This window comes from Pelophylax lessonae (genome assembly GCF_965119305.1).
Source record: "Pelophylax lessonae genome assembly, chromosome: 6".
NCBI lineage: Eukaryota > Metazoa > Chordata > Amphibia > Anura > Ranidae > Pelophylax > Pelophylax lessonae.
Window position 1 is genome coordinate 30,723,524 of NC_138773.1, and position 16,786 is coordinate 30,740,309.

The window sequence follows — 16,786 nt, forward strand, 5'->3', positions numbered from 1 at the left end:
CAAGTGTGATCAATTTTCAATGATTAGCACCATAACTTGTGGACTCTATAACTTTCACAAAGACCAAATAATATACACTCATTTGGGTTATTTTTTACCAAAGATAAGTAGCAGTATAAATTTTGGCCAAAATTTGTGAAGAAAAATTACTCATTTGCTAAATTTTATGACAGAAACAAAGAAAAATGATTTTTTTCACAATATTTTCAGTCTTTTTTTATTTATAGCACAAAAAATAAAAAAACCCAGTAGTGATTAAATACCATCAAAAGAAAGCTCTATTTGTGTGAAAAAAGGACACAATTTTTTTATGGGTACAGTGTTGCATGACTGGGTAATTGTCATTCAAAGTGTGAGAGCGCTGAAAGCTGAAAAACAGTCTGGGCAGGAAGGGGGTGAAAGTGCACTGTAGGCAAGTGGTTAATAGAGTCATTGATATAAGTTGGATAAATTGCAGTGCTATTCTTTATCACAGTTAAACATTATTTCTGTGGTCACTCCCACAATTCATTTGAGGGATGATTTATTGACAGATTTTTGCTACATCAGTCCTCAATTATAATACCATAACCCATTTGTACATTGGTGTTTGCTTTATTAGATCCTAAGTGCTGAATCCTATGCAACTCTGGGTTGAGGATTCAGGATTTCCAATTGGATCTCTTTATCTTTAATTCCTGTCGTGTTGATTTGTAACTGCTACACTTTAATTGTCCAGTAAACGGTTAAACGGGTGCTTCATTGTATCACAGTGTATTCTTAAAGGCGCATTCACCCAGAAAATCACCAGGTGTGTCAGAGGGGTGGAGCTTGATCTTGGGGGTTGAAAGGCAGAGCAAGGGACCCGTTTTACTTCAGCGGCTCCTGAGGGGGTAGCGCTACACCAAAAATATGTAGCAGAAAACAAATTGGCCTAAAATGTTAAAAAATTTAGATTTTTATGGTTTTTTTTTGGGCGGAATGTTATATAGCAGAATGTGAAAAATGTTTTTTTTTTTTTTTCAAAATGGTTGCTATTTTTTTTGTTTATAACGCAAAAATTTAAAATCGCACAGGTGATCAAATACCAGCAAAAGAAAGCTCTATTTGTGGGAAAAAAAGGAGGTAAATTTTGTTTGGGTACAGCGTCGCACGACCACGCAATTGTCCGTTAAAGTAACGCAGTGCAGAATCGCAAAATAGGGCCTGGTCAGGAAGGGGGGAAATCCTTCTGGTCTTAAAGTGGTTAATGTATTACTAGCATACAGTATACTTTATATGTGCTGCAGAAGCTGCAATTAGTTGTCAGGCTTGTATGTATCGGTATTATCTGTATTATTCATCCTTGTTTATATCACTTGTACAGCACCACAGCATAGGATCCCACTATATAAATAACTGATAATAGGAATGTAAAGATTGCATTTGTTTTCTATAACCTCTTCATTAACTCTCAGTGCTATTTACCTTTGCAGGATAGAAAACATTGTGACCAAGTTCCGAGTGCCATTGACGGGGGTGATTGGTCTTTTTATTTCCTTCTCCGCGTTTCAGCTCTATCTTAAGATTAAGCCTGAGAAAGCCAAGGAAATGCTAAGAACCGCAGAGGAAAGGTGAGCATGTAGGTGAATAGGACAGGAAATAGCAGCAGGGAACACAGGATAAGAAAGGTACAAATTGTGCAGCAGTGTTGTCACCCTGAGGACAGAGTGATCTTAGACATGAAGCTTTAAATAGCCTTTAACATAGGCCGCGGCATGCGCACAAGGTGTGCCGGATGTGCCTGGGCACACCCTAATCACCTCATGCACCAGGGCTTTTTCTCATCCAGAACCCAGTTCCATCCCGTGGTGCACATTCTCCAGGCACACTGGTAACACACGGCCCATACCTGCTTCTCATTGATGGGCTGATCGTACAATTTTAGCACCTGATCTAAGAGCAGCCCCCCCCCCCCCCCCATATCACCACCGCAGACGGTGCCTGTCTTCCCCACCATCCGGGTGGCTCCATCAGCCGGAGAAAACACAGCCATCCTCAGCCCCGCCTACTCCTCCCTCCTACCAAGAACTGTCATTAGCCGGAATAGGAGGGGGGGGGGGGCAGAAGAGAGAGGACTGGGATACGGACCAACAGGGGGGATCCTGTGGTAGGGACTGACAGGGGATCCTCTGCTTGGGCTGTGAAAAGGACCACAAGGGGGATCCTCTGTTAGGGCTGTGATAGGGACCGCATAGGGCTGTGATAGGGACCGCAGGGGGGATCCTCTGGTAGGGCTGTGATAAGGACCACAGGGGGGATCCTCTGATAGGGCTGTGGTAGGGACCACAGGGGGGGAATCCTCTGGTAGGGCTTTGACACGGACCACATGGGGGGAACTTCTGCTAGGGCTGTGATAGGGACCACAGGGGAGATCCTCTGGTAGAACTGTGATAGGGACCACCGGAGAGATCCTATGCTAGGCCTGTAATAGGGTCCACAGTGGGGATCCTCTGTTAGGACTGTGAAAGGGACCATAGGGGAGATCCTCTGCTGGGACTGTGAACACAGGGGGAACCCCTGGTAGTACTGTGCTAGGATTGACAGAGGGGATCCGGTGCTGGGACTGACAGAGGGGATCCGGTGCTGGGACTGACAGAGGGGATCCGGCGCTGGGACTGACAGAGGGGATCCGGCGCTGGGACTGACAGAGGGGATCCAGCGCTGGGACTGACAGAGGGAATCCGGCACTGGGACTGACAGAGGGGATCCGGCTCTGGGACTGACAGAGGGGATCCGGTGCTGGGACTGACAGAGGTGATCCGATGTTCGGACTGACAGAGGGAATCCGATGCTGGGACTGACAGAGGGGATCCGGTGCTGGGACTGACAGAGGGGATCCGGTGCTGGGACTGACAGAGAGGATCCGGTGCTGGGACTGACAGAGGGGATCCGGTGCTGGGACTGACAGAGGGGATCCGGTGCTGGGACTGACAGAGGGGATCCGGTGCTGGGACTGACAGAGGGGATCCGATGCTGGGACTGACAGAGGGAATCCGATGCTGGGACTGACAGAGGGGATCCGGTGCTGGGACTGACAGAGGGGATCCGGTGCTGGGACTGACAGAGAGGATCCGGTGCTGGGACTGACAGAGAGGATCCGGTGCTGGGACTGACAGAGGGGATCCGGTGCTGGGACTGACAGAGGGGATCCGGTGCTGGGACTGACAGAGGGGATCCGGTGCTGGGACTGACAGAGGGGATTCGGTGCTGGGACTGACAGAAGGGATCCGGTGCTGGGACTGACAGGGAGGATCCGGTGCTGGGACTGTGCTGGGACTGACAGAGGATTATATGCTGGGCCTTACAGAGGGGATCCTTTGCTGGGACTGTGCTATGACTGACAGAGGGGACCCTGTGCTGGGACTGACAGAGGGGATCCTGTGCTGGGACTGACAGAGGGGATCCTGTGCTGGGACTGACAGAGGGGATCCTGTGCTGGGACTGACAGAGGGGTTCCTGTGCTGGGACTGACAGAGGGGATTATGTGCTGGGACTGACAGAGGGGATTATGTGCTGGGACTGACAGAGGGGATCCTGTGCTGGGACTGACAGAGGGGATCCTGTGCTGGGACTGTGCTAGTACGGACAGAGAGGATTATATGCTGGGACTGACAGAGGGGACCCTGTGCTGGGACTCTTGCAGAGTACCACCATTCACTTGAATGGGTCATATATGTGCTGTGTATATAGAATTATACACACATGCATGTCTGTTTCTAGCTTTGGAGTGCAAACCCCAATGCTATAGGCTGCACATACAGTACCTGTTGGCCTTAAGTAGGCAAAAATTTTAAAATGAAAGCCCAAATCAAGCTGACACCTTTTAAGCTGTTACAAAGCAAAAAAAAAAACCCCCAACTGTTGTATTTTTTTAAAAAGGGTCCATACCTGTGTACAAACTTGGGGCTGGTCTGTACGGGGGTACGGACATCCTGTAATGGAAATGGAGGAAGTGCAGCTAGAGTTTTAATTGAATTGCAATTGCTGCCGGCACCCTCTGCTAAGTCCCTCTGCCCTGGTGGTAGATAGAAGTTGTAGTAATTTCCATGCATTCATTCTGAACTTTGATGATGCAGCTGTGGGGGAAAAGCCACAGGGCTTCTGCTAGAAATCATGGGGCCCCCATAAAGCCTACCTGACAGGCATATTTACCGAACCCCCCTCTCCATCCTGAAATTACCCCCTCTGTGTGCCCTCAGCAGCTGCTGTCAGGAGGGATGGAGGGAAGGGCAACCAGAAGCACTGATAGGGAAATGGCACACAGGGGGGCCTGGCAGCAGCAGGGGGGCAGCAGGTGACATGGGTGCTGAAAAGGGGGCCTGGACAACAGGGGGGTGGGAATAATCAGAGCAGTAGAGGGGGGGGGTGGGAGGCAGCCACACGCGCTCCCCTATATTATATAGATAATAAATAAATTACAGGACTTCAGAGGAAGATGTGGAATTTAGGGATGGGGTTTGCATCAATGATTCATGTTACACCATAGGCATGCGCACAAGGTGTGCCGGATGTGCCTGGACACACCTTAATCACCCTGTGAGGATTAGTGTAGCTGAGCCAGGTGCCATTCACCCTGTCAAGTTTGCCGATTCCTTCCACCCTGCTCACCGCTTGAGCCGCTGCTTTACAGGGCGCCTGTTTTTGATGGCGACATGGCGAGTTGTGGCCGCCCACCCCTCCTTCCCACGGCTGTGTTGTTGGAGAGCAGGCTGCGCTCCGGTGCCCGCTCTCTCCTGCTCCTACCGAGCATAGAGGACACAGAGGACAGTATGCATGTTTGGTCCCTATTCCCATCTCTCTCTCCTGGCAGCGGAAGAGAACAAAGCACAGCGCTACCTCCTCCCCATCCCTCTTGGATTATGTACTGTACCACAAAGGATTTGGGGAAATGTAGTCCGGAGGGGCAGGATTACAATGAAAATTAATGGACCTGCAGACTATAATGTAACGAAGGAAGACAGAACTTTTTGCAGGGATTCCACGAGATATTAAAGGCAGTCCAAGGCCCCTTTCATATTATCACATAGTGGGAATAAGAGTTCCCGTTACGCAATTTTGACAGCGCAATTTTGATGCAATTCTACTTGTTGCATTAGGCAGCCTATTCCCTTGAATGGGTGTATAATCATCTGTTTATTGATTTATGCCTTTTTTATTTGCATTTTACCATAATACATTTAAAGAGGTTGTAAACCTCAGAATTTTTTTTTTTTCAAAAAGTACACCTGAAAGAAAAACACATAATGAGCTAGTATGCATCGCATACTAGCTCATTATGATATACTTACCTTAGAACGAAGCCCTGAAGCGCCGACCGCTCACTTCTCCCATAGGTGACATGTTCTGTCACCCTTCTTCCGGGTTCACGGCATCCGGCCATCTGATTGGCTGGACCCGTGATTACGTCACTCCCGCGCATGCGCGCGGGAGCCTACAGTCACGGCACAGGGCTCTGAAGGAGCAGCACCAGCAGCCGTCCCTTCAGATCGCATGCGCCAGTGATGTCACTGGCTGCATTTAAGGTAAATATCTCCTAAACGGTACATGTTTAGGAGATATTTACAGTACCTATAGGTAAGCCTTATCATAGGCTTACCTATAGGTACAACTTGCAGAGGAGGGTTTACTTCCTCTTTAATTAGTTTACTACTAAACTGCTTGTGGCCTAATTCATGTGTATTATTATAAAGTGGTAGCTTGCCAACTCAAGTCACAAAAGTGTAAACTGCTTTTGGTCTATGGCCAAGTGTGTGTCGGTGGAGAGTGAGCAGCTAAGAGAGTCATGGCAGGATAGAGGACCCATCATCGTCAGTGGCTCCTGTGGGGGGTAAGCGCAACATTAGCATTATTAGATAATAAAAAATACTCGGAAATCATTATTATAAGAGAGTGTGTGTATATATATATATATATATATATATACAGTATATATACACACATACACACAGTATCTCACAAAAGTGAGTACACCCCTCACATTTTTGTAAATATTTTATTCTATCTTTTCATGTGACAACACTGAAGAAATTACACTTTGCTACAATGTAAAGTAGTGAGTGTACAGCTTGTATAACAGTGTAAATGTGCTGTCCCCTCAAAATAACTCAACACACAGCCATTAATGTCTAAACCATTGGCAACAAAAGTGAGTACACCCCTAAGTTAAAATGTTCAAATTGGGCTCAAAGTGTCAATATTTTGTGTGGCCACCATTATTTTCCAGCATTACCTTAACCCTCTTGAGCATGGAGTTCACCAGAGCTTCACAGGTTGCCACTGGAGTCCTCTTCCACTCCTGCATGACGAAATCACGAAGCTGGTGGATGTTAGAGGCCTTGCACTTCCGTTTGAGGATGCCCCACAGATGCTCAATAGGGTTTAGGTCTGGAGACATGCATGACCAGTCCATCACCTTTACCCTCAGCTTCTTTAGCAAGGCAGTGGTCGTCTTGGAGGTGTGCTTGGGGTCGTTATCATGTTGGAATACTGCCCTGCGGCCCAGTCTCCAAAGGGAGGAGATCATGTTCTGCTTCAGTATGTCACAGTACATGTTGGCATTCATGGTTCCCTAAATGAACTGTAGCTCCCCAGTGCCGGCAGCACTCATGCAGCCCCAGACTATGACACTCCCACCACCATGCTTGACTGTAGGTAAGACACACTTGTCTTTGTACTCCTCACCTGGTTGCCGTGACACACGCTTGACACGATCTGAATGAAATAAGTTTATCTTGGTCTCATCAGACCACAGGACATGGTTCTAGTAATCCATGTCCTTAGTTTGCTTGTCTTCAGCAAACTGTTTGCAGGCTTTCTTGTGCATCATCTTTAGAAGAGGCTTCCTTCTGGGACAACAGCCAAACAGACCAATTTGATGCAGTGTGCGGCGTATTGTCTGAGCACTGACAGGCTGACCCCCCACCCCTTCAACCTCTGCAGCAATGCTGGCAGCACTCATACATCTATTTCCTAAACACAACCCCTGGATATGATGCTGAACACATGCACTCATCTTCTTTGGTCGACCATGGCGAGGCCTGTTCTGAGTGGAAACCGTCCTATTAAATCGCTGTATGGTCTTGGCCACCGTGCTGCAGCTCAGTTTTAGGGTCTTGGCAATTTTCTTATAGCCTAGGCCATCTTTATGTAGAGCAACAATTCTTTTTTTCAGATCCTCACAGAGTTCTTTGCCATGTTAAACTTCCAGTGACCAGTATGAGAGAGTGAGAGCGATAACACCAAATTTACCACACCTGCTCCCCATTCACACCTGAGACCTTGTAACACTAACAAGTCACATGACACCGGGGAGGTAAAATGGCTAATTGGGCTCAATTTGGACAATGCTGGCATGTCCTGTGGTCTGATGAGACCAAAATAAACTTATTTGGTTCAGATGGTGTCAAGCGTGTGTGGCGGCAACCAGGTGAGGAGTACAAAGACAAGTGTGTCTTGCCTACAGTCAAGCATGGTGGTGGGAGTGTCATGGTCTGGGGCTGCATGAGTGCTGCCAGCACTGGGGAGCGACAGTTCATTGAGGGAACCATGAATGCCAACATGTACTGTGACATACTGAAGCAGAGCATGATCCCCTCTGGGCTGCAGGGCAGTATTCCAACATGACAACAACCCAAAACACATCTCCAAGACAACCACTGCCTTGCTAAAGAAGCTGAAGGTAAAGGTGATGGACTGGCCAAGCATGTCTCCAGACCCAAAAGTGGGTTGTACTCACTTTTTTGAGATACTGTGTGTGTATATGTATATATATATATATATATATATATATATATATATATATATATATATATATACAGTGCTCAGCATAAATTAGTATACCCCAACAAATTTGTCAGAACACCTTTACTTTCCTTTCAGAATCAACATTTTCTCTGGAATGCTATACTACAAAATACTCCCACAGATGCGGGCCATTGATTGCAACCAAGATTTGTTAATTTTCTCACACAAAAAAGTATTTTACCTTACAAATTCATTCAAGACCATGTTGCAAAAATGAATACACCCCAATGAAATTCTTAGGAGCAAAGCTATATTTTAGAAAACAAAATCCTAATTAACATGAATTCAACTACAGGTGAGTCTAATTATCAGTTGATTATAAAAGGGCGTTCCTTAACAAAGAAAACCCCCCTCCCATTTCATGCTGTCAGCAATGGCACCACATGGAAGAGAAATGTCACAAGGCCTAAGAAAGGAAATCGTTTCTTAACACAAGAAAGGTGAAGGCTACAAGAAGAACAGCAAAGCTTTACTTATCAGTCAGAATACTGTAGCAAACATGATACAAAAATGTAACAGATAGAACTGCAACACTCCCACAGAGATGTCCAGGCCATCCATGGAAGTTAACACCTCGACAGGAGCGTCTTCTAATGAGAAGGGTTGAAGAAAATCACCATGCAAGTTCACTGCAGTTAGCTAAAGAAGTAGAAAGCCAAACTGGGGTGATTGTTTCATGACAGTTCCGTGACACAATACGGCGTACACTGCAGAAGAATGGCATGCATGGGTGTCATCCACAAAGGAAGCCTCTCCTAAAGCCCATGCACAAAAAAGCCTGCTTAGAACTTGCCAGGGCCCATGCTGAAAAAGAAGACTACTGGGACTCTGTAATGAGACCAAGATAAATGTTTTTAGAACTGATGGCTCCAAAACTGTATGGCGCCGCAAAGGTGAGGAGTACAAAGAAAAATGCATGGTGCCTACAAAGAAACATGGTGGTTGCAGTGTGCTTCTGTGGGGCTGCATGAGTGCTGCTGGTGTCGGGGAGCTGCATTTCATTGATGGTATCATGAATTCACAGATGTACTGCTCTACATTGAAAGAGAAGATGCTACCATCACTCTGTGCCCTTGGTCGTCATGCGCTTTTCCAACATGACAATGATCCAAAACACACATCTAAGGCTACTCTTGCATTTCTGAAGAACAGGGTGAAAGTGATTCAGTGGCCAAGTATGTCTCCTGATCTTTATCCGACCAAACACCTGTGGGGAATTCTGAAGAGACAGGCAACACTCTCCATCCAGCAAAAAGGCTGTAGAAGAGGTTGTGCTTGAAGAATGGAAAACGATAGATGTTGCAATATGTCACCAACTTGTTCATTCCATGCCTAGATGACTTGGTGCTCTCCTTACAAATCCTGAAACTCATACAAAATACTAGAAGGAGTAGTTTTTGTTGTGGGGTGTATTCATTTTTGCATTAACTAATTTTAGTAAAACTGAAGATTTTGTAATCTAAGTTATATTATTAACCTTACTTTAATGTAATGAGCTAAACAAATGTTCTATAAAACTCAGTTTTGTCAAAATTTTGGAAATTGTTCTTGTGTTCATTGAGATATTGATTAAAATCTTACTTTTCAAAACAGGTTTACTCATTTATGCTGAGCACTGTATATATATATATATATATATATATATATATATATATATATATATATACAGTATGTACACACACACATACACAGTATGTACACACACAGGCATGTGTGTTGAAGCTTTGGGGTGCACACCCTAATGCAATAGGCTGCGCACGCCTAATGTATGTGTTACACCCTAAATATGAATGTAATATAAACATGGTCCAAAAGGTTCGACTAAGACTTTAACCCCACTGGAATCCACCTAAAAAAAAAACTGTTTTGAGTGGAGTTATGTTTAAAATGATTCAATCTTTGGACTATACTGTACATGAATCTTGTTTCAGGTTCCTTCGGATCATGGGGACGTCCTCCACTGAAACTGAGGTTGAAGTTTGGCAAAAAAATGTCCTGCTGTTGGCTTCTAAACCGCAGTGAAGCATGGATTTGAAAAACAGAAACTGAAGAGCAATCCTCTGTATAAAATCAAACCATGAACAATGAGACAAATTATCAACTGTGACAATGTAGCAAAAAGGCCAAATAAAGAAAAACATTTCTAAATATATAACTTTGTATCTTTTGTGATCATTTATCTTCAACTACCACTGTTTATGAATCCCTCCTAATAGCTCAATCCCTTACATCAGTACTCACAAAAATCTCATGGGGGGTATTGACCTTATTATGAATTAAGGTTTACAGTGCTTGATTAACCTCTTTAAGACAACTTTATGCAATATATGTGGCTGCATGGGAGGTGTAACTTAACACCCATCCTCTGCATATATTGATGTGTTCTGGGGGGCGCTTCATCAGCACCACTAGAACTTTAACTAAACTGTCACCGATTTCTCATGGTCAACTACCAACGATAGGGATCTGGTAGGACAGTCTCCAGATGAGGTCATCACTGCGCAGATAATTACAGTGCTCAGGGTAATCAGGAGCCCTTCCAACCAGCCTCAGGTGTCACAGCCTACTTAAAGGACCTTGACCTGGTGGTGAAAAGAGGTTAAATCAAGAGGCTGCAGGAGCAGGAATGCTCAACGGCTGGAAGTTATACTGCATCAGAAAGGTCTCTCCCAGGTAAAGATTTCAAGGCAGACTAGGGTTTCAAGATGTGCTGTTCAAGCTCTTTTGAAGAAGCAGAAAGAAATGGGCAACATTGAGGACTGAAGGCGCAGTGGTCAGCCAAGGAAACTTAATGCAGTAGATGAAAGACACATTATGCTTACTTTCCCTTCCACATCATAAGAAGTCCATCACTGCCATCAGCACAGAACTGGCGGAAACCAGTGGGCCCTAGGTACACCTATCTACTGTCCAGAGAAGTCTGGCCAGAAGTCGTCTCAACGGAAGATTTGCAGTCAAAAAGCCATGCCTCTGATGTGGAAACAAGGCTAAGCCACTCAACTATGCAAGAAAACATTGGAACTGGGGGACAGCAAAATGGCAGTAGGTGTTCTGGACTGATGGTTTTACAGGCGTTTTTGTGCAGGCGTTTATTAGGTTGACAAGAAACCAATGGATGTACTTTTTTGAGCGTTGGGCGTTTTGCTTAAAACGTGAAAACGCTCAGATGTGAACAGTGGCCATTGAAATGAATAGGATTTGTCTTGTTGGGCATTTTTTGAGCTGATCCTAGAGTAGAAAAATGCCCCAAAAACGCCTACATGTGAACTTAGCCTTAGAGTAACATTTTAGTCATCAAATCCTTCATATGGTGATAGTGCTTCAGGGTCATCAGTAGTGATCGACCGATATCGGTTTTTCGTTGCTGATACCGATACCAATATTTTGGCCAATGCATATCGGTATCGGCCGATATTGGCCGATATTTTTGGACATTTAAAATTTTGCAAAATAAACACAAATTTCGACACAAATCTGTTACTGAACATGTAAAACTTTATTTATTAACATTTTTAACATTAAGGGCTCTTTCTTCACACGTTAACTGCATGAGAACTGCTGAAAAAACTTCAATTGCAGGAACATTTAGTTTCACATCATTCTGATTGTGCATTAATGCATAATAATAAACTGCTGCAGTAGGCCACTCAATCACTGCAATATTTTAACCTCCTAGGCGGTAATCCCGAGCGTGACTCGGGGTTGGTTTTTCATATCAGGAGCGGTAACCCCGAGTCACGCTCGGGGTGGATTGCAGAGAGCGCAGCGGTGTTCTCTTACCTTATCCTGGCGATCCAGCAATGATCTCTCATTGCTGTGATCGCCAGCCGAGAGTCCCGCCGCTCCTCCGTCCCTCCGTCGGTCTGATCACTTCCTAGTACCGTTCCCTGCAGCAGCAATGCTGCATGGGAGCGGAACTAGGGAGGGAAATTTAAAAAAAAAAAAAAAAAAAACGTTGCACAAAACACAAAACGCATTTTGTATTATATATATATATATATATATGCATATATATATATGCATATATATATATATGCATATATATATATATATATATAGGCGCATATATATATATATATATATATATATATATATATATATATATATATATATATATATATATACCGGTATATATATATGCATATATATATATATATATATATATATGCATATATATATATATATATATATATATATATATATGCACACACACACATATATATATATAAAATTTTATTATTGATTCAATTATAATTCATGCGTTATATATATATATATATATATATATATATATACACACACATATATCTATAATATATAATGCATGAATTTATACATGTAGAGCACATAGTGCTCAAAAAATGTTTGGGACTTTGTATGAGATGTGGCCACTGGGCACATGGTGTTATAACTGATATTGCATATACCTGGGCTGGTAAGCACAAGACAAGTATAGAATCAATTAACATCATGTGTTTTAATATTGTATAAATGGCAGTTGACAATGATATATAAATACAATACAATGAGGGTAAAAGGGGTATGTATATATAAGGTTTGGTAAAAAATATGACAACATGAATCAACATTCAAAAAGATACTACAAAACATTCGTGTATGCCAGGTGAAACTTGTGGGTAAATTGTTTGCCTCATAAGCTCGACGCGTTTCGTGAATTACATTTTTCACTTCCTCAGGAGCAGGCATGGTAATGGCATCTAAAAATATATACACATATAAATGTGATATTACATCAAATAAAGGAATGTTTTGTAAAATTAGCGCAAGAAACTGAAGCTTACACATGAGTATGGAATGTCAGTCAGGTGAAGGAATCGCCCGGAATTGAGTCCCCAATGGGAACTGAGAAAGCGGCCTCCACAATCACAGCCAAGGCACAAGATTCATGGTTTGGTGAAAAATCAGGAAGAGGTATTGAAGGGCTCAATTTGGTAATAGCATGACACTGTACAAAAAGATATAAGTATGCATATATGCATAAATCAAACCAGTGATCCATACATAAAATTCATGAGCATATAATGGTAAAGAAAGATGAGCCCAAACCATATGAAAAAGGAAACCAAGTCAGAATACTAAAAGTGTAAGGTAGAAATATGTGACTGTATAAACATACCATAGCAGAAAGAGAAAAGGGTGAGACATGCATGAAAAGTGTTTGAACTATGTAGACCGGTGACATTCCTAAAGCATCAAAGAAAAGGGTGCTGAAAAAATGAAAAGTAAAGTGAGAATGACAATTATTAAGGAAGGAGAGTCCCAAGGGTGAAGATACTAAATAAATGTGACGAAAAGGGGGATGAAAGTGAAGCTAGAACAATTGAATAAGGTGAGTCATGGAACCTACGCTGGGACCGGGCGGGAGGCAGCTCTCAGCGTCACAATGCTGTTCAGCACGGAGGGAGTCCATCGGGCAAGCAGGTGTTGCCCAAGACGGTCTCCCTCAAATGAACGCTGATGGAATCACGTGCAGGGACGCCAGCAAGCGTGTGACGTAATGGGCTGCACGGAAGGATGTGACGCCGATGCGTCGCGGCCACGGCCGAAGATCCTGCCCCCACCTCGGCATGAGGCCGGAGGGGGGGAAGAGAAGGACGGACGCGGACGGGGCGCATCGCAGTTCCCAAAAGGGACCGTACGGGAGAAACACACAGCCCAATGACATGGGTGAAAAGAGTAAAACAATAAGAACCAGTAATAAATAAACATACAAAATCAATATACAATACCCAATGCATATGTAAATCGTATATATGGTGCCAATGGGGGTAATACATAATTATAATACAAAGATAAAACCACTGGTTTCACATCTCCATCCCTGGATCAATATTGTTGAAGGGAAAAGGGAGGAAAACATGGGGGGAGGGAAAAAGGGCAAGGGAAGAAGGGAGGGGGGAGGGAAGGGAAAAAGGGGGAAGGGACAAAGGAAAGGTATTAGAGGATTAGTGGGACTTTGAGTGAGACTCCTGCCTTGGGTCTCCATCCCTTTGTCTACTTATACATGTAGAGCACATAGTGCTCAAAAAATGTTTGGGACTTTGTATGAGATGTGGCCACTGGGCACATGGTGTTATAACTGATATTGCATATACCTGGGCTGGTAAGCACAAGACAAGTATAGAATCAATTAACATCATGTGTTTTAATATTGTATAAATGGCAGTTGACAATGATATATAAATACAATACAATGAGGGTAAAAGGGGTATGAATAATAATGCATGAATTATAATCTAATCAATAATATAATTTTATCAGGGGGAGGGGGGTCAGCATTGTGTTAGGGGGAGATCAACATTGTATTAGGGGGAGGGGGCCGGGGGGTCAGCATTTTATTAGGGGAAGAGGGGTCAGCATTGTATTAGGGGGAGGGGGGGAACAGCATTGTATTAGGGGGGGGGGGTGGCATATGGTGGGGATCAGCATTTTATTAGGGGGAGGGGGCCGGGGGGGCAGCATTTTATTATCAGGAGGGGGGTCAGCACTGTATTAGGGGAGAGGGCTGGGGGGAACAGCATTGTATTAAGGGGAGGGGGCCAGAGGGGGGGGGTCAGCATTGTATTAGCAGGATGGAGCCGGTGGGAACAGCATTGTATTAGGGGGGTTGTGGTCATCATTTTATTGGGGGAGGGGGCCGGGGGAAAGCATTGTATTAGGGGGAGGGGGATCAGCATTATATAAGGGGGAGGGGGCCGGGGGGAACAGCATGGTATTAGGGAGTGGGAGGATCAGCATTGTTTAAGGGGGAGGGGGGACAGCATTGGATTAGGGGGAGGGGGTGGTCACTAGTGTATTAGTTTAAGGGGGGGGTCAGCAGTGTACTAGGGGAAGGGGGGTTACTAGTGTATTAGTTTAAGGGGGGGTCAGCAGTGTATTAGTTTAAGGGAGGGTCAGTAGTGTATTAGGGGGAGGGAGGTCAGCATTGTTAATACTAGGGATCGACCAATTATCGGTGATATGCACTTTCCCCGATATATTGGAATCGGCCCCGGAGGATATTTAGGGAAAGTGCTGTACCGGAGTGATGCCTGCAGCTAGATGCATCACCCCGGTACTGGCGTCCATAGCCGACGGTCGGCGGTCTTTTAATGACAACCAATGCGGCTGAGAAGCCGCTCGGCTGTCATTACAAGGAGCAGGAGGGGACATCCCCCCGCCACTTTTTGCGGCTCGCCCGGGCAACCAGCCTGCATGGCCGTCGAAGACCGGATCAAAGCAGCATTTGGCTCTGATTGGGTCTCCATGCAAAAACCCGAAAGTGATGTCATGAGTGACATCACTCCCGGGTACTGTCTGGCGCCAGATAAAAAAAAATGACAGCATTCAAAACAGCCAAATTTGGCGTTTTGAATGCTTTTAAATGCAGAAGAGGGGTTTGGGGTCTTTTAGACCCCCAGATCCCTCCAAAAAAAGTACCTGTCAAAAAAAAAATTTTTTTTTTAAATGTACAAAAATATCGACCGATATCAATACGCATTGGCCAAACTATCGGTACCGTTATGGGCAACGAAAAACCGATATCGGTCAATCACTAGTTAATACTGCTATTTTGTAGTGTATTTGGGGGGGGGGGGGTCAGCAGTGTATTAGGGGAGGAAGGGGGGGTCAGCAGTGTATTAAGGGAAGGGGGGTCAGCAGTGTATTAGGGGAGGAAGGGGGGGTCAGCAGTGTATTAAGGGAAGGGGGGTCAGCAGTGTATTAGGGGAAAGGGGGGGGTCAGCAGTGTATTAGGGGGGGGGTCAGCAGTTTATTAGATAGCAGGAAGGGGGGGTCAGCAGTGTATTAGATAGCTGGGGGGGGGGTCAGCAGTGTATTATATATCAGGAAGGGGGGGTCAGCAGTGTATTGGATAGCAGGAAGGGGAGGTCAGCAGAGTATTAGATAGCGGGGAGGAGGCGTCAGCAGTGTATTAGATAGCGGGGAGGGGGCGTCATCAGTATATTAGATAGCGGGGAGGGGGCATCATCGGTATATTAGATAGCGGGGAGGGGGCGCCAGCAGTGTATTAGGTAGTGGGGAGGGGGGGCCAGCTGGGCTGTTCCTGGAGCCTGTGGCCTCCCAGCTGGGCTGTCCCTGGAGCCTGCGCCGCTCTCCCAGCCTCCCCCCCCTCAAAAAGGAGTAAGAGAAGGAATAAAAAGAGAGAAATACATGGAAGAGAGAGGAAAAGTGGGGGAGGAACAAAGAAAAAGGGAGAGAAAGAATATGAGAACAAGAAAGCCAGATAGAGAGAGATGGAAAAAAAAAACAAGAAGTTAGGATAGAGAGAGATAAAAGGGAAAGAAAGGAGAACAAAGAAAAGGAGTGGTAAATCCTAAAATGTACCATAAGGGGTTTTAATTCCTTTCCTTGGGTGCTGACAACCCACGCTACGCCACTGGGGCTGGTATGAAATTATTTCCAGGGCTGGTTTTTATTCCCAGTCCGGTCCTAATAATGTCTAAGGACCCTTTCTTAAAAAAAAAAATCGGGACAGTACTCTTTTTAAAACTTATAATTTCTGGAGGTGTATGGTATCTTTTTAGGGGTGCTAGTCTTTTTGCAGTGACCTGATATGACTCATACCTATTTATGTATGGCTGCCCAATTTCTGCCCTCCTATATTAGGAATATGGCTGGGGTAGGACGTGGACTCTTTGCCTGACTCTCCCCCCTTGTCTGGGTCATAACCATCAGACTGGGAGTCATATCTGGGTCTAATTAATTATTTAATTTTTAATGCAGGACTGATAAGCAGTACCCTTTTGCATGGACACCATAACTTTTTGGAACTCTCCTATTTATTTACTAATGAATTCCTGTCCTTACTTGAACTGTTATATTTTTTTTATTTTTTTATTTTTACATTTTTACATTTTCCACTGCTGGTTACTCGGCAACTTAATTTTCCACTGCTGGTTACTCAGCAACGTTTGCTAGAAAACATTTTTCCTTGCTCAAA

At 44.6% G+C, this 16,786-nt stretch overlaps 1 protein-coding gene across 1 annotated transcript in view; it reads left to right on the forward strand.

Moving 5' to 3' along the window:
* LOC309558517 (uncharacterized protein) overlaps positions 1-16,786 on the forward strand; it is a 251,846-nt gene that overhangs the window by 61,469 nt on the left and 173,591 nt on the right. The window contains exon 6 of the mRNA XM_082261597.1: positions 1,455-1,592. Within this exon, the coding sequence (XP_082117723.1) occupies positions 1,455-1,592 (138 nt within the window). The remainder of the gene's footprint in view (positions 1-1,454; positions 1,593-16,786) is intronic.